General features: G+C 37.3%; 1 protein-coding gene across 1 annotated transcript in view; it reads right to left on the bottom strand.

The window, feature by feature from the left end:
• LOC124616104 (peroxisomal acyl-coenzyme A oxidase 3-like) overlaps nucleotides 1-19,821 on the bottom strand; it is a 212,531-nt gene that overhangs the window by 41,860 nt on the left and 150,850 nt on the right. The window contains exons 9-10 of the mRNA XM_047144363.1: nucleotides 17,445-17,565; nucleotides 17,092-17,328 (exon numbers count right to left, since the gene is read on the bottom strand). Of these exons, the coding sequence (XP_047000319.1) occupies nucleotides 17,092-17,328; nucleotides 17,445-17,565 (358 nt within the window). The remainder of the gene's footprint in view (nucleotides 1-17,091; nucleotides 17,329-17,444; nucleotides 17,566-19,821) is intronic.

The raw sequence follows: 19,821 nt of genomic DNA, 5'->3' as shown, positions 1-19,821 counted from the left end.
TTGTTTTTATATATAATTTCTAAATATTCTATTATTCTAAACAATCAATTTGGTTTTCAGCAGGGGAAAAACACCATAGATGCAGTAAACAGTTTCATTGAGAATATAAGTACATCATTAGACGAGAGGAATAAGGTGGCAGGAATTTTCTGTGACCTCACAAAGGCATTTGATTCTGTGACCCATGCATTGCTTGTTTACAAACTTGAAAAGTATGGCATTAGCAGCAGTTCCCTACAATGGCTTAAATCCTACTTATCCAACAGAAAGCAAAGAGTTAGTGTTTCTTCAAATGGTGCATATTATTTTTCTGACAAGAAAAAAAAATATCTCAGGGTGCTGTACGAGGTTCCAAATTAGGCCCAGTTCTGTTTCTCTTTTATGTTATTGACTTACCATTAAATATCAGCTCCCCATCAGATCTGTTCACAGATGATACTTCTGTCTTAGTTAAAGATCAGGTTTTGGAAAAAATTCCCAGTTCTGTGATCGGTACCCTCAGTACCTTAGAAACTTGGTTTCGGCTAAATGGTTTGAATCTAAATATATCTAAGAATCATGTGATGCAGTTCAAAACCAAACAGTCAAAATGTGAGCAGATTAAATTTGTACACAACAACCAAGGTATAGAAGAAGTTGACTCAGTCAAATTCTTAGGTTTAAATGTAGATAAAAATTTGAGCTGGCAGACACACATTGAATACCTGGCAAACAAACTGAGCAACTTTGCATTTGAAATGCAAATATTATCAACTGAAACTGATATGGACACACAAAAAGTAGCATATACAAGCTACTTTGAATCCATTATTCGGTATTTTATTGTTTCTTGGGGAAACTCGATAAACATAGTGCAGATACTAAAATTACAGGAAAAAATCATTCGAAATATGTGCACTGCAAATCACAAAGAACCATGTCGACCATTATTTAGAAAACTTAAAATATTAACTCTGTCATCCTTATACATATATGAGATTATTATATTTTTGTACACCAGACATGAATTATTTGAGAGAAATCATTTTGTCCATTCACATGATACTGAAAACAAAGAAAATATTATGCTCCCCACCCACCACCTCAGATTGTATGCCCAGGGTCCTTGATGCATGGGAATGAAAATTTGTAATAAATTAAAAGGGAACAAATTGATGTAGATGAATTTATGATCACTTAAAAGAAAGATATATGAGGTACTGCCAGGCAGATTGGCTGAGCGGTTCTAGGCGCTACAGTCTGGAACTGCGCGACCGCTACGGTCACAGGTTTGAATCTTACCTCGGACATGGATGTGTATGATGTCCTTAGGTTTAAGTAGTTCTAAGTTCTAGGGGACTGATGACCTCAGACATTAAGTCCCATAGTGCTCAGAGCCATTTGAGGTACTGACACTGAAGCATTATTACTCAGTGGTTAAATTCAGGTGGGACAAATTGGAAGTTTGACCTGGATACAATGTGTTACACGTTCCAGGAAATATCTTTATAGTGTTATTATTTATTATAGTGCTATTATTTATTAATGTAAAAATCATCATAATTCTTTTATGGATTTTTGACATGTCTCCTGTACGCAAACCAAATAGATTGCAAATGTACGTCATGAGATGAATAAAACACAATTCACTGTTGTGTGATCGTTGCTGCAGTTTTTATATAACCAGTCTGGCACCTGTGTCATCACTGGTGCCCATTCCAGTGCTATAAATGTTTACTGGTTTTTGTTGAACATCCACTGCAGTCACTTCAACCTTCCAATGGCCAGTTCCAATCTGTGCTTAGCTGCAGATTGCAAGACCCCAAAGATGAGGTGGAAATCAGAGTAACACTAGTGAAACCCTGGAAAGACACAAGCCAACTTAAGAACTACCTTCCAGTAGCACCCATATGCCATCTGTATACAAATATTGCAGACCAAGAGCTCATTCCCAAACAGACCAGATTTACACCTGGAAAATCATGAATAAAAAACTCTATGACACATTTAAGGAATGTTAGGTCACAAGAATTATTGAATATCTATTACAAAACAGACAGTTTTTTGTAATGGTGGTAAGCAGGGTAAGTGAATGGGATCAACAAAAGAATGGTCTCACCTGGAGCATTGTCCTGCACCCTCCCTACCCCCCACTCCTTTTCATTTAATCTATACACAAACAATCAAACAATATCAGACTATAATAGTGTGTGTACATTTTTCAGCATGCAGTTTGCAGCTGTAGTGGTTATAAAGCTAAGTACTGACAAAGTTATTTGTGCGCTGTTATACAGTTACTAAATTTAATAGTTTTCAGCGGTGTTTCATGCTATATGTGGCAAAATAACGATTTAATAAACTTTTGGAAACATTTGCTCACTGTGTTTTTTAGTTTTCTGTGCATTTTAGTCGTTTGGTAAACTTTGTGCTTTAGTTTTCAGCTGACATTTTTATTGTTCCTAGGGAAACATTTCAGTAAAATTTTCATTCAGTGTTTTAATTTTGTTGTGTTCCAGTGGCTGCCTGAATGTTTGGTTTTAGCTAATAATTTTGTGAAGTTTTGTTGGTATTGGTATTAGCTGTGGCATATTAGTATTAATACAAGTAGTTGCATTCTTAGTAAACAGAGAATTTCGAGACCGCTGTTATTAGTTCTATAAATAGTTCTACTGCTCTAACTGAACTTAGGTAGAGTGGATGTACAGTTTTTTGTCAGTAACTGTAAAATTTTACCATGAGTGAAAAGTGTGGGCTCTGTTGTAGGTTTTTGAGCAGTGGGTTATGGTGTGGGATTTGTTCAAAGTATTTACATTGGGGAGAATGCAGTGGGGAAGTCAGTGGGCATTTTAGCGAGAACCTCTCCTGGTAATGCAGAATCTATAGCAGAAATTAGTTGATACAGGAGCAGGAGCATAGGATCAGTACCCTTCAGGTGTAGTTATAACGTGCAATGGAGGAACTAGATAGGTTGAGGAGGGTGGTGGGGTGGTGGGGAATGGGAACTGGCAGTTGGCACGAAGGCAGCCGGGAAGAGGAGGTATTCATACAGCTATACTTTGTGTATATGCAATAGATTTGACCAACTATCAGAGTTGAGTGGAGAGGAGCCTCTTGTAGCTGTAGATGTAGGGAACATGCAGCAGTCCTCAGCAGTTAGGAGGCTTAGGTCAGTTGCGAAGTCTAACAGAAAGAAGTAGGTTCTGCTGCTAGGTAGTTAGCACAGTAGAGGTGTGGGCCAGCAGTTGCAGGAAGTGTTGGGGAATGAGTACCAGGTCACCAGCATTGTGAAGCCTAGTGCAGGGTTGGCTCAGGTGATTGACAGCTTAGGGGAGTTATGTAGGAATTTTATGAAGGAGGATCAGGTAGTGATAGTGGGTGGAGCAGGGAACAGTCTTGATAGGGAATATGATGTAGGTGGTGACCTGGTGAAGATAGCTACTCAAATTGGTGGCAGTAATGTGCATTTCGTGCAACTGTTTCAGTATCATGATCGGCCTGATCTTAATGCGGCTGTTAGGCACGTTAACATGGAGCTGGAGAGAGTGCTGGTGGCAGAGGGCATGGGTCACATTTCAGTGGTGTCAGCTGGGTCTATCAGTAGATCGGGTTTCACTAGGCATGGCCTGTACCTCAATAGGTATGAGAACAGAAGGCTGGTAAAGCTTATAGGTGACAGTGTAGTGGGTGGTGGTTTGATCACTCATGGCCAAATTCCTGTAGTAGTTGGTGTTAGAGCTTCACCTTTTTTAGATTGAAGTCACACTGATAGGCATACCTGCTTGAAGGAAGTCCCTCTAACTAAAGGCTTACATTCAGAGGAAGTTAAATAATTAAAACAGTTTCTGGTCTCATAATTTATGTCACTATGTAGAAGTATACATGAGCCTCCACGTGACTTGTTTCTTCTGGATAAGCTACTTGCTAATCTGACATTCCCTATTTTGTTTAGAAGTTTAATTGTGTCTTCAGTAAACCGGTGCTCATTTAAACAAACAACTTTAAAATTTGCACATTCTGACAGAATGATTTCCGGTTCATCTATTTTGGAGCTTTTATTGTTAGAAGCATCAGTGTTTAAACCATTTATATTCCAGTGGATAACACACCTACTTCGCATATTAGTTATGGGTATTAGCACATTTCTTGCCAGATAATGGTTTGGTTTTGTCTTTCTTAATGCCACACAAGTTTTTTCACACCTGTCACTACTTATCAGTTTCCCTTATTTTTTATGACCTGGCAAGTATTTATGAACATCTTGCTGAATATTTTTGAGATCGACCTATTCAGATGTAGACCATCTTTGGCAAGACCCTTTGCACTTAGAAATTTGTTGGGATCAATGAAAACGACTCTTAGTTTATTGCACTGTTCTCATCATCAGTTGACAATGGCCAAGAAAAAATCAGTTGAAAACTCATGGACATATTACCACTTGACATACCTGGAAGCTTGAGCCATGAGGTAAGGGGTTGGAAGCAGTGCTTGTGTAAGGATGGAAGAGTATATTGCGTATGTTCGGTGGCTGGAGGAAGACCACAGTGGGAGAGGTGGGAAGGATAGTGGGTAGGACATTTCTCATTTCAGGGCATGGTGGGAGATAGTTGGAACCCTGGCAGAGAATGTAATTCAGTTGCTCCAGTCCTGGGTAGCACTGAGCTATGAGGGCAATGCTCCTCTGTAGCTGGAGTGGGAATTTGGGAGGTGATGGGAGACTGAAAAGGCAAGACATGGGAGATTTGTTTTTCTACAGGATTGGGAGGATAATTATGGTCTGTGAAGAGTTCAGTGAGACCTTCAGTATATTTTGAGAGGGACCACTCATCACTACAGATGTGATGATCACCGGTGGCTAGGCTGTATGGAAGGGACTTCTTAGTATGGAATGGGTAGAGGTATTGCTGGTAGTTAACAGGTTTTATATAGATGGAGGTACTGATGTAGCCATCTTTGAGGTGGAGGTCTACATCTAGGAAGATGGCTTATTGGGTTGAGTAGGGACCAGGCGAAGAAAAGGGGGCAGAAACTGTTGAGGTTATGGAGGAATGTGGATACGGTGTCCTCACCCTCTATTTATATCACAAAGATGTCATCAATGAATGTGAACAAGGTGAGGGGTTTAGGATTCTGGGTTCTTAGGAAGGATTCCTCTAGTCCAGGGCTTCCTAATGTGTGGTCCACGGGCCCCTTAGGGGTCCGCCGGCTCTTTCTAGGGGGTCAGCGGCCACTTTTCACCAAATTGTGTAAAATAATGAGTAAAATTATTGAATAAAAATGTGAAAATCAAATTCATCACTATTTTTTGTGTGAAAAACATGTGTACTTTTACTTCAGGTCATATTCCCAAGCAGCCTTTGTGGTTCCGAAGTGAGAATGCATACACAGTTTAGTGCCGGAGAATGCGGCTTCTCTGATCATCTGTTTCACAACAATACGGAGGTTGTCTGTGCGCCGGCTCACAGTGCTAGATGCGCTGAAGCCTTTTATGCCTGCGCAGAGTGAGCTTTGTCGACCAATCACAGCGCTCGCTGGCACGTATGCGGTCCCAGGCATTATTATGTTAAACTTGCTTTGATCAGTTTATTACTTCTAACATGGATCGGTGGCTGAAGTCAGGATCATTGAAGAAGGGTGCAGTTTCTCCAATGCCTTCACAACAAGGGAAGTTTCCAGTTGAAATGAATGAGGAGGGAGGACGAGCAAAGGAAGAACAATCACAAGAAGCTCCACAGCCAGATTTATTATGTGAAAACGCTGCAAGTACTCCATTGGTTGCAATGTCCTGTGGAAGTGGAATAACCAAGAAGCATAAGTACAATGAAAGCTATTTAGAAATAGGCTTTATGGAGACAAAGGAGGATAAAGCTCAGTGTGTAATTTGTGCGCGAGTCCTTCCGAACAGTTCAATGGTTCCAGTTAAATTGCGCCATCATTTTGAAAGTACTCACCCAGATTTCAAGGCTAAAGACATCTACTTTTTCAAAAGGAAGAGTGCTGAACTAGCTGCTTCTCAGCATTGTATGAAAACTCATGCAAAACAATTAATGAAAATTCATTAAAAGATTCTTTCTTGGTTAGTTATCAAGTGGCAGAAACAGGCAAAGCTCATACCATTGCAGAAAATCTCAAAAAGCCGTGTGTTAATGATATTGTTTCTTGCATGCTAGACAAAAAGGCAGTAAAACTTGTATCTTCGGTGCCATTATCAAACAGTACTGTCAAGAGACACATTGTTGACATGTCAAATGATGTGAAAGACACTCTTGTTTCTCGCATCCAACACAATTCATTTTCTCTGCAGATAGATGAATCCACTGATGTTGCAGAATTAGTGATTTTTTTGGGTTTTGTCTGTTATGAATACTCTGGATGTTTTGAGGAGGACCTCTTATTGTGCAGACCACTACCTGCCAACACAACAGGTGCTGAAATATTCTGTCTATTGGATGATTTTTTAAGGACTAACAAAGTTTCATGGTGTAATTACACAGATGTGTGCACAGATGTTGCAAAAGCTATGATGGGTCCTACAGTTGGAGCAATAATGAAAATAAAAGAAAACGCCAAGAATTGCAGCAGTAGTCATTGTACTCTCCACAAATACACTTTAGCTACAAAACAAATGCCTGTTTCATTCAAGAAAGTTTTAGACGAATCCATTCAAATCATTAACTACATAAAATCAAGGCCGTTGAAGTCAAGACTTTTCACAATACTGTGTGAAGATATGGGAAGCCTTCATCGTTCCCTGCTTCTCCACACAGAAGAGAGGTGGCTCTCACATGGAATGTACTCTCTCGGTTGTACGAATTAAGATTGGAAGTCTTAGCTATCCTTTTGGAGCATAACACCAAATTAGCAGACCTTATTAATGACGAAAATTGGCAGTGTATAATACATGACAACTGTCAGATATTTTCTCCAAAATGAACGAAATGAATATTTCACTCCAAGGGCAAAGTCAAACAAAGTTCACTGCTAGGGACAAAGTTTGAGCATTCAAGAGGAAAATCAATTTTTGGGCAGAGAGTGTCAAGGAGGGGGAGATTGGGTGTTTTCCTCTTCTTAAGGAGTTTTTGAAAAACAAAACATTGGCGCTTGGGAAGAATGTGTTTCATCATCAAATCCTGGAACATCTTTGAAGCTTGATGTCATTGTTAGAGCATTATTTCCCAACAGCTGAAGATGAGAAGCTGCAGAAATATGAATGGGTGGTCAACCCATTCACTGTATCCCAAAAGCCGAACATTCTATCATCAAATGAATATGAGTTATTGATAGAAATTGCCACAGACCCTACCTTGAATTCAAGTTTTGACATTGACGGTAACTCACACTTTTGGATCCGTTTGGATAACAAGAAATACTACACCCTTGTTGAAAAGGCAAAACCTGTACTTCTTCCATTTGTCTCAACACACATTTGTGAATCTGGATTCTTGATCTATGCTGCCCACAAAACTAAATACCGAAACTGTCTAGATGCGGAACCAGACATCCGTCTCCAGTTGTCAAGAATCGAACCCAACTTTTCAAAATTGTGTCAGCAGAAACACCCTCAACCATCACATTAGGATTTCATTATTATTCCTACAGACTCATCTACAGTAAAGAAGAAAGCATTTTTCTTTGTAGATGATCAGTGAACGTACCTGAAATATAACTCTGTAGGGATTTTGTTTCTGTCTTCTACCATTTACAAAATAATTATTAATTGAATTCTGCTGGAATTGATATTTTTGTTACGAAAATTAAAATGATCTCTAAAGCTAATTTCTTTTCTTTATAATATATTCCATCCTCTCAGTTAAAAATATAGCCTGCCTATACTTCAATTACAATTGCTTGCTATTATTCTGACACTATATTGTGGCAACTGGCTGTGAGCATAAACAAATGAGGATTTTTCACATGCCACCTTTAAAAGGTCAACTTCATCTGCCAGAATTATTTCCTTTGAGAAAAAAAGTCTTATGTTCTGTGAAATGCTTTGTCTTCTTATATAGAAATAAGAGAGTCTGTTTGCTTGTTTTCCTAATTTGTTTACAGTCGAGGCTGACTGCCACGATATAGTGTACAAGTAGTAGTTGAAGTTGTCAGCTGTGGCTAAACTGTTGCCATGCTGCCTGCCAGTTGACAGCTACCAACTTACAGTACACTGTTGCAATGCCACCTGCTAGCTGCCGGCTAAAGACTGACAGCTGCCCTTCAGTAGATACGTAAAAAATAACTAGATTTTCCGAGCTGTTTACATGGGCACTAAAATCGATTGTGGAACTGGAAAACGACTTTATAAAAGCACATTTCCAGAATCAATTTTGAAGTGTTTACCTGACCAACCAAAAGCGGAACTGGGACATCAGCTTACGAAATCTGATTTTGGAAACGCATGTAAACTGGGTGAATGTATTCTCACACATTGCACAACAGATATCACAATAGTCCTTTAAAGGCAATTCCTTGGCCTTTTTTCTTTCGTGATGTGTTTGTATCCCGAATCATGGGTCTGCGTCTTTTCTTCACAGTCACGCGGAATGGTCTCTCAGTCTAAGGCGCCACGTCGTTGTGGATGCGAAGGTTCGGTTACGAAATATCCATGCTCCTTACACAACAGTAGTCAAACAGTGGAAGTGAACAGACCACAAGTGGCAGCTTGTCAATAGCGAACAGTCTGCACATGACGTTGATTGCTCTTGGAGGAAGGCAGCTCCAAGGTGTGAAATGTCAATTACCAAGTAATTTCAATCAGGCTATAGTGTGTTGAACAAAGGATATCTATTTGATGTGAAGAATGACAGCTTGCTCTAAACACAGAAAAATGTAAGTTAATGCAGATGAGTAGCAAAAACATTCTGTAATATTCAAATACAGTATCAATGATGTGCTGCTTGACAAAGTTCCATCAATTAAATATTTAGTCATAAGATTGCAAAGCAGTATGACATGGGACGAGCATATAATGACAATAGCAAGGAAAGTGAGTGAGAGACTTCTGGTGGGGGAGTGTAGCTCATCTTTAAAGAAGATCATGGTTGGAACACTAGTGTGACCCATTCTTGAGTACTGTTCGAGTGTAGGGGGATTCTCACCGGGTTGGATTAACCCTTCGGTGGGCACGCCTACGGCAGTTAGCTGCAAGACGCAGTTTTCTACTATATAACAGATAGCATTACAGTTGTGTTCATGTCCAGATACACATTTGTTGTTCTCAACAGGTGTCACCACATACTACATTTGTGTGATTCATGCTTTCAGCAGTTTGGTCGCTATTTTTGTTTAAAACATGAGTGTTGGGTTTGTGGTGTGTTTGCTGCTACATGCCTTGTGATGTAAGTATTTTCTATACTTGTGTTTTTCTTTCACCTAAAAGCAATCTTTCTTTTATATTAGTATATAATGAATATTCAAATCAAATGAAAGTTCCCATATGCAATTTTCATTACCTTTTACAATCTAGGATATTGACTTGCTACAATATATTACTTTTATAAAAACATGTGTTTCATTAGGTCTCATAAAAGAATGGAAATGGAGGAAAAGAAGGCATTTGACAGGCGCTATGTAATTGTACATTCTGAAGACTACAAGAAAGTATTGCAAGAATTGTAATAAGAAGAATTACAAGAATTGTCAGATTTATGTGAATCTGAGTTGGAAGAGGAAGTTAATGAAGACAAAAACCACAGCAGTGACTCCGAACAATCAACAGAGGAAACAGATGACCACCTGGTTGAAGAGGGAAGACAACAAACAGACAATTACTGATTTTACATAGGAAAAGATAAAGAAACTATTTGGATAAGTGAACCACTTCCTTCTTCTTCTAAAACAAGGCCAAGAACATCCTAAAAGTTTTGCCACGTCCAAAAGTGCTGAAGTGCTGAAATTACAGAAAAAGAAACTGATGCATTTCACCTATTTATTACTGATGGGATGATTGTAAACATTGTGGAAAATACAAACTGATACATCGAGAATAGTGAAAGAGCTGAATTCAATATTCAAGAGAACGAGACTGATGAAATACCACAAAATCAGAGATAAAGACTCTTTTAGGTGCTTTATATCTAATAGGCATAAAGAAAGGAGAACACATGAATTGATGTGAATTGTGGGATGCAGATGGTACAGGAATGATAATTTTACAAGCTCTCTTCAGCTATAAGCACTTTTGCTTTCTACTTTGAACTCTTAGGTTCAATGACCTGGGTACCCAGAATGAAAGAAAACAAAGTGACAAACTAGCACCTATTTGGGACTTGCATCAAGAGTTTGTCAACAACTGGCTTGCTCACTACAATGTCAGCAAGTTTGTCGAGATGTTGCATACTTTCGAAGGATGCTGCGGATTTGTACAGTGTATCCCCAATAAGCCAGCAAAATATGGTAGCAAGATTTATGCCTTGTGTGATGCCAAATAATATGTCCCTTTGGTTTTCAAGGTGATTTTTGTATGGCCTCGACTGTTCCTAAAAAGAATAAAGCTGTGATTTTTTTTATCGAAAATGCACAGCACAAATGAAATGGATCAAGAGACTATGAAATCAAGAGTGAATCTGGACTACAATGCTACCAAAGGAGGAGTAGACACTGTAGATAAGATGTGTTCATCCTACAATATTTCCAGAATAATGTGACGATGACCACTTGCACTTTTTTACAGACATTTAGATATTGCTGGCATAAATGCAAACATTATTTTCAAATTCAACAATCCTGACAATAAAGAAAGAAGACGAATTTTTTGAAACATCTTACTCTGGACCTAATGGAAGAACATTTGAATCAACAAGCGTTACTTGAGGCACTTTCTCAAGGATATTCATGCTTTCTTGACCAAGTATAGGCACGAAGAAGAGAAGACCAAGGAGCCAACAAAACCTGGAATTGGTTACATATGTGGCAGGCATAAAAACAACAGAACCAAAACAGTATGTATGAAATGCAAGAAAAATGTACGCTAGAAACACAGTGTCATAAATAAAAAATGTGTGCAACGTGAAAGTGAGCTGCAGATGGAAGTTGAATAATTTATTCACAATCATAAACATGAGTGGGAGTTTATGAATGCCCCATTTCATAATATGTTTCCTTGTTACTTTCTTTTCATGTGAATCAGTGCAATTAAGTGATATAATTAAAAGAACCGCGAAGGCAATAAAAAATATCGGCTTCAGAATGAGATTTTCACTCTGCAGCAGAGTGTGCGCTGATATGAAACTTCCTGGCAGATTAAAACTGTGTGCCTGACCGAGACTCGAACTCGGGACCTTTGCCTTTCGCGGGCAAGTGCTCTACCATCTGAGCTACCGAAGCACGACTCACGACCGGTACTCACAGCTTTACTTCTGCCAGTATCTCGTCTCCTACCTTCCAAACTTTACAGAAGCTCTTCTGTGAAGTTTGGAAGGTAGGGGACGAGATACTGGCAGAAGTAAAGCTGTGAGTACCGGGCGTGAGTCGTGCTTCGGTAGCTCAGATGGTAGAGCACTTGCCCGCGAAAGGCAAAGGTCCCGAGTTCGAGTCTCGGTCAGGCACACAGTTTTAATCTGCCAGGAAGTTTTAAATATCGGCTTGTTATAAATTACTATCACAATAATAGACAACTGTGAAGGCAACAAATAAATAAAAGATTATTTCTATAAAGCCATGTAATGTTATGTTATGTTTTCTCCAATAATATGTAACAGCTGATTACATAAAGATTACTTTTCCTTAGGTTAAAAATGTAATACTAATTGTGGTGTAAAAGCCGCAACACACCTACTCATGGAAGTATGAAAGGCGTACCCACCAAAGGGTTAAAGGAAGACACTGAAGCAATTCAAAGACAAGCTGTTAGGTTTTTATCAGTAGGTTTGATCAAAATGCAAGTATTACAGAAATCCTCCATGAACTCAAATAGGTATCACCAAGGGAAAAACTATGGTCTTCTCATGAAATTCTAGCCGGCCGAAGTGGCCGAGCGGTTAAAGGCGCTGCAGTCTGGAACCACAAGACCGCTACGGTTGCAGGTTCGAATCCTGCCTCGGGCATGGATGTTTGTGATGTCCTTAGGTTAGTTAGGTTTAACTAGTTCTAAGTTCTAGGGGACTAATGACCTCAGCAGTTGAGTCCCATAGCGCTCAGAGCCATTTTTTGAACCATGAAATTCTATAGAGAAAAATTTAGGGAGCTGACTTTAGCACTGATTGCAGGATGATGCCACTGCTGTCAATACAGATTTTGTGTAAGGCTTGTGAAGTCAAACCAAGAGAAATTAGGGTTTACATGGCAGAATATAGACAGTTGTTTTTCCCTCATTCCATTTGCAGGTGGAATAGGAAAGGAATGGCAAGAAGTGGCACAAGGTATCCTCTGCCATGCACCGTATGGTGGCTTGCACAGTATGTATGTAGGTGTAGATGAAAGTACTGACTGTGAATCAAGCACTGGATCAAGTACAACGTGCAGAAGAAAGAAGCAAGAAAAGAAGGGAACAAAGACAAGGAAAGAAGCAGAAGATGAATACAAGGTGACAAAAAGAGCACATGAGTAGAAAAGTAACAAGAGTATTGAGGTCCAGTATATAAGAAAAAAAGAAGAGGAGCACAGGGAAAGGATGAAGAAAGGTGCACACAAGTGCAAATTAAATGAAAACATATGAAAGACTGAAAGAAAGAAAATGAAGACAATGGTGGCTACAGAACCAAATTAAGTGTACTGCATACACTCAAATGTAGTGCAGTTCATATGGATTATTAACTAAACAACATGTATCATTTAAAAATGTAAAAATCTAGAGATACTACAGATAACAATGAGAAAATTGTTGTCATAACAGTGTACAATGTTGTAACATTCCAGTCAGTTCACAGGAAACAAAAACTTCACATTTTGAGTGTGCTGCACTGTTGTGACAAGTAGTCATGGCATAATAAACCTTTGAGGAAATGAATTATGCCACAATTCCATAAAGACCATGCATGTTATTGGCATTATCTGTGCTCTGTCTGCATTATCCCTTGTGTGTCCAAGTATAATGGTGCAATCTCTTATGAGCGGAACAGTCAAATTAATTGCATGGTTTGATTGTATCTAGAACAGGGCTAGCCAATCTTTTTTACGTACCGCCCACATTTATACCACTGTTAGTATTAATTTCCTCTAACCAGCCACTGGTTCTGCTCTACTGGTGATTTTTTTAAAGAACTCATGATAACGACACTGCTTAGTATGTATATCTGCAACTGTTTAATATATACTAAAGAAAACATAATCAATTTTAACCTAATATCCTAATTCCATATTCATAATACTTGAAATTATAACCTAGATCTTCCATACTCAAGACTGACATTAACGCATCAGAGCCATAAGTATTTATGTTTGAAATTTATTAACAAACTCCCAGAGACAGTGAGCAATCTACCTATGAATAGTTTTAAGCATGCCACAGAAGTGTGTTTCAAATGTATGTCATAATATGCAACTGATGAGTTTCTGAACAGTGACACACAGGAGATATGCAGTAAGCAGCTGATAACTACATTATACAATATACCTATATGTGTGTGACAGTAAAGTATAAGCATTTACACCTTTTTATAGCAGGTACTTGAGATAATACATAAATATATATGTTATTGTTGTACAACATGTGATTAATTAATGCATTATTACTACTATTACTACTACTACTACTACTACTACTACTATTATTATTATTATTATTATTATTATTATTATTATAACACTATCTAGTACTGCTGTATATACAATTATTTTATTATCCCCATTATTTTAGCATATGTATCTACTTGTACTATACACATTTATGTAATTATATTTTATTGTTTCATGTATTCAACACACTGACAAAGCCAGTTGTATGGAAAAGATACCAAAAGACAAATAAAGATTTATTCTATTCAGTTCTGTTCTATACAGTAGGGAGGTAACTACACCGCGTAAAATTTACAAAGCACAAATAAGAATTACTTACCAAATACTTTATGTCAAAATTGTATGAAAACCCAATGAAAATATTTTGGAAGCTCCTACTGCCTATCACCCATCATTTTGATACTCAACAGAAACCACCATCAAATATTGGAAGATAGTGTTTTTAGTACAGAGCAGCAGGTGTGTTACTATCAATAGCAATAGTATTTGAGAACCTAATAAATGCAGCACTTACGTTACTATAAAGAAGACCAATAAAATAAATGACTGTGATAAATGGCAGACACAGTAAATGACATTAACTTTTCATTTTTGTTTCACAGATAAGACTATATTAGAATGTTTTGAGATTTAGATGGCCACAGTTTCATAATATCTACATCTATACCCTGCAAACTTCTATGAGGTGCATGGCAGAGGGTACATCCAATTGTACCAGTTATTAAGTTTCCTTCCCAGTCCATGTACATATGGAGCAAGGAAAGAATGATTGTTTGAATGCCTCTGTGCATGTAGTAATTATTCTAATCTTATCTTCACAATCCCTGTGTGAGCGATACATTGAGGGTTGTAGTACATCCCTAGAGTAATCATTTAAAGCAGGTTCTTGAAACTTTGTTAATAGACTTTCTCGGTATAGTTTACATTTGTCTTCAAGAGTCTGCCATGTCAGTTCCTTCAGTATCTCTGTAACACTCTTTCAAGGATTAAACAAACCTGTGACCACTTGTGCTGTCCTTCTTTGTATATGTTCAATATCCACTGTTAGTTCCATCTGGTACAAGTCCCACACACTTGAGCAATATTCTAGGATGGATCACATGAGTGATATGCAAGCAATTAAGTGAAGTCTACCACCTGCTTTACTAATGACTGAACCTATGTGATCACTCCATTTCATACCCCTACAAAGTGTTACACCCAGGTATTCATACAACTTGGCCAATTCCAAAACTGATTCATTGATGTTACACTCATAGGATACTACATTTCATCATTTTGTGAAGTGCAAAATTTTACATTTCTGAACATTTAGAGCAAGTTGCCAGTCTTTGCACCATATTGAAATCTTTTCAAAATCTGACTGAATATTTATGCAGCTTCTCTCATGTAGCACTTCACTATATATAAATGCACCACCTGCAAAAAGCCTGATTTTACATTAATATTGTCTGCAAGGTCATTATTATACAATATGAACAGCAAGGGTCCCAACACACTTCCCTGGGGCATACCCACAGTTACTTCTACATCTGACGATAACTCTCCATCCAAGATAACAAGCTGTGTCTTCCCTACCAAAAAGTCCTCAATTCAGTCACAAATTGCACTTGATACCCCAAGCGATTGTACTTTTGACAATAAGCAAAGGTGCAGTACTGAGTCAAATACTTTTTGGAAATCAAGAAAAACTGCATCTACCTGGTTGCCTTGATCCAGTTTTCAGTACGTCCTGTGAGAAAAGTGTGAATTGGGTTTCACATGATTGATATTTTGAAAACCATACTGTTTGGCATTGAGGAGGACAATCTGTTCAAGATACCTCATTATGTTTGAGCTGTGCCTTCTTCCAAGAACTAGGCATTGTTTATTTGTTTGAGGATCTACGACAGATTACAGTGAAAGAGGGGCTAACTCATCCACAAATTCAGTATAGAATCTGACAGAGAATCTATCAGGACCTGGAGCTTTGTTCAATTTTAATGATTTCAGCTATTTCTCAACATCAGTGACACTAATATTTATTTCATTCATCTGTTCAGTGGTATGGGGATAAAATGAGGGGAATTCTTATGAGTTTTCCTTTGTAAAGGAACATTTGAAAATGCTTTGCTACCCTCAATTACAGTCACTCTCTCATTCAATAGGGACTGGACACTACCTCTGATGCCACAAACAGCCTTTACATACAACCAGAATTGCTTTGGGTTCTGTGAAAGATCACTTGACAATATTCTGCTACGGTAATCATTGAAGGCGTCACACATCGCTCTCTTGACAGCCAAATGTTTTTCATTCAGCATCTCTCTATCTAAAGCTCTACATGTTGTTTTACACCTATTATGCAGTAATCTCTTTTTCTTTAGAAGTTTCTTTACAATGACTGTAAACCTCGGAGGTTATCTCTCATTATGAACTGTTCTGCTGGGTACATATCTATCCAGTGTGCGGTCAACTAGTCTTTTAAACTTGAGCTAGAGTTCCTCTACATGCTTCTGGCCTGAGCTGAAAGTTTCAAGTTCCTCACTGAAATATGACATTACTGACTTTTAGCTAGTTTACTGCACACATATATCTTTATGCTTGTTTTAGTTGTCCTTTGTACTTTGATACTCATTGTTGCCACAACCACATCATGGTCACTAATACCAGTGTTGATGTGGACATTCTCAAAGAGATCACACCTATTTGTTGTCATTCGATCCAATATCTTTCCATCTTGAGTAGGGTTCCTAATTATCTGTTCTAGGTGGTTTTCAGAGAAGGCATTTAGTAGAGTTTTACAGGATGTCTTATCACGTCCACCACTAACAAAACTGTAATTTTCCCTATACCTCTGTTGGATGATTAAAGACTCCACCAATGATTACAGTATGATTGGGGAACTTTTGCACAAGTGAACTGAGGTTTTCTCTGAAGTTTTCAGTTACATCAGGAGATGATTCTGGTGGGTGATAGAAGGATCCAGTTACCATTTTATGTCCACCCCTGATACTGAATCTTGTCCAAATAGTTTCACATGCACCTTCAATTTCTATCTAAGTGGATTTGAGTTTTTTGTCTACTGTGAAAAATACATCACCTCCATTTCTCATTTGCTTTGATATACACTTAAATTTCCCCCAAGAATCTCACTGCTCTCAATTTCATTCTTCAAATAAACAAGTAATATGTAGAAATCATGTTTTATCAATATTTGGAAACTCATGATTTACATATCTACTATGACACCGTATTAATGTGAGGGTGTCCAGATACCACAAGACCTCACATAGCCACCACCTTCACTACTCAAGAGCAATGAAGTATGAAGCCATTTCTATCAGTTGTAATACATGTTCCATATTACGAAAGTATGTAGGCCTATGAATGAGTCTTTCCACTTTTTACAGCAGTGTTAACTGAAACTGGTAATTGTGTGGTACTTAGTCTTAAATATCGTCTTACTTTTTGGATCTATTGCTTCTTCCATTGATATAGCCATAAATCTGCTCTGGAGAATGTCTGATGCATCAGACAAGAATGAAACAGACTTGAGAGGCATGTCAAAATTATGTACACTTTCCTTTTGTTTTTTCCACAAATTAACTAGCCAGTTGCTTGTTTGTTGCAAGAGTACATTATTTTCCCCTTCATATGTGCAGGTTGCATCAGTGAAGTTGCGAATATCTCCAAGTCCAGATACTGAAATGTAAAATCATTTTTTTTGGTCATAAGCTACACAGCTTGTGATGTACAGCAATAAATATTGTGACATTTATTCCTATTGCAATGATATAATACAAATAGCAGGATTTTACCTTTCAGGTAGCCATATTTTCCACAAATATCTATACACCGTTTAATGGCATCTCCCACCATCCAACTTGCTAAAGGTTTGGTAGCAGATGAAAGAGCATGAATTTCTGGACCCATTTTTGCCTGGAACAAAGGATATATTACACAAACTAAATTCGTTTTCAAGTGAAGCAGGAGATGCAACATTTTGTGTAGGTAGGTATAAGACAAATATGAGCATGAATCTTCTAGGAATTGTTTTCAATTTTGTGTAAAATGTTTCACACAAAAGTTAGAACATCTTTGACATGAGAATCATTTACATCTACATACATAGTCTGCAAACCACTGTGATGTACATTTTCGATGGTTCATAGCATTTCTTACTGCTCCATTTGAATATGAAGCATATTGTAATTAATCTACTCTGGTCTCTGTGTCCCTGTGGAAGCAGTACTTAGTGGCTGAAGTATATTTCTAGATTCTTCACTTAATACTGGTTTCTGAAACTTTTGACTATCATGATCTCCCATGGGTCAAACAAGCATTAATGCTGCCATTGTCTGAACACATCAAATATTCCCTTTCACTCCTACTTTGTATTGGTCTTATACAACTGAGAACTATCCTAAGATTTGTGTCCCCATTTGAAATTCTAGATTCTAAAATTTTACTGTTTGTGTCACTTTTCCATAATCTTTCACTGAATGTGTCAGTACTTATGGGAATAGCAACATTGCTAACCAGTGTGAGCAAGTGTGTGTACTCTGGTGTGCCTTTGTCATATCCAGTTGATCTGAGTGTACTTATGTCAATAAAACTGTTATTACTTTATATGTGAATTGTTCATTCGATATTCTACACATATGCGTATTGGGGTTTCTTGAGGCATATCATATTTTATTCGGTATTTCCAAACATTTGCGACTGCTTTGACAAATTTGTGCTGTATGGTAAATTGTAAACTTAAGTTATGCATTTTAGAAACTTTTGACAACAGTATCCTCATTCAGAAACAATCACTGCCTAATTTTGTTATACAATTACAGGAAAAAAGGTACATCTTCAAGAATTTTTGAACAACTGCAGACATAAACTTTTGAGAATTTTTGTAAGTTACAATTGTTGTGCATAGATTACTTCATAGCAAATCAGTATTTATGATTTCCGGTTACTGTTCAGGGAATGGTTCACCCCAAATTTCAGTATACATATATGTGTGAATAAACATACATTTTTGAGAATTTTTAGTGCATAATATTTTTTAGGAAATCAGTGTTTTTGATTTAGTTACTGTATCACATATCATAACTAACATATCATATTACATTTAGCTTTTGCTTTCAAGAGGATCAAAGATTTGTGAATATAAGATGTACTGCAAAATGTATAAATACAATTTGTAGTGATCACAAAGCTCAAACTGTTACCCTCCCAACCTACTGACTGCCAATTCAGAACTGTAAAAGACCAGTGACAGCAAGAAGGTTCCTGTTATCAGTGGAAAGATGGGAAGAAGTTTTTTTTAGTCTTACATAAAGCCTTTGACATAGTGGCCTACAATATACTGTTGGTGAAGCTCCAAGAATATGGCTTCAGAGTGAAACATTATGAGTTGGAATACACCCATCTGCTATGTTTTCTGCTCCCAAAAATAACTAAAATTTTCACTATTTCGTTCTATATCTAATGCAGTGCACATGAAATACATCATATGTACATACATAAAATTGTTTTTTTTTCTGCAAAATCTCATCTAAACTTATACTTATGTTTATATTTAAGTTCATGAGTATAATGATGCAGTTGGTTTTACTGGAAGAATGCATAATTAAAAGTGTCATCTAATGAAAGTGTGATAACATCATAAAATAATAAAAACACTATGAACAAAACAGCAGCAGAGGAGATGTTTCTTTTGAAAGCAGACACTCCCAACTTTCTGAGAACATACTTAGAATTATCTTAAATTAATTAATTTAAAAGATAATTGAATAAAAAGTTCAGACCCTTCAAATTTCCATCACCTTTCTTGCTTCAATGATTTTACTGCAGTGTTTTTTAGTCAGGCAACCTTGCTCGTTGCTCAGTTCAGTCATTAATTAAGATTTTGAATAATTTAGAGTAATAAATTATTTATTACAAGATGAATGACATATTCATAAATAGGGGATTTCAAATGATGCATAATAATAATGTTCCATATATTTTTGTGGATTATTAATCTGGAAAATATTTCATAAAACAAACAACAGATGGATGCCATACTCATAAATAAGGGATTTCAAATGATGCGTAATGATAATTTTCCGTATAGTTTTTTGGATTATTAACATGAAACATTTTTCATAAAACAAATAACAGTAAAGTCTTTAAGTTAATGCCAAACAGTAGATTTGA

This window comes from Schistocerca americana, chromosome 5, assembly GCF_021461395.2.
Source record: "Schistocerca americana isolate TAMUIC-IGC-003095 chromosome 5, iqSchAmer2.1, whole genome shotgun sequence".
NCBI classification, from domain to species: Eukaryota; Metazoa; Arthropoda; class Insecta; order Orthoptera; family Acrididae; genus Schistocerca; species Schistocerca americana.
This window is presented reverse-complemented; position numbering and strand designations above follow the sequence as displayed.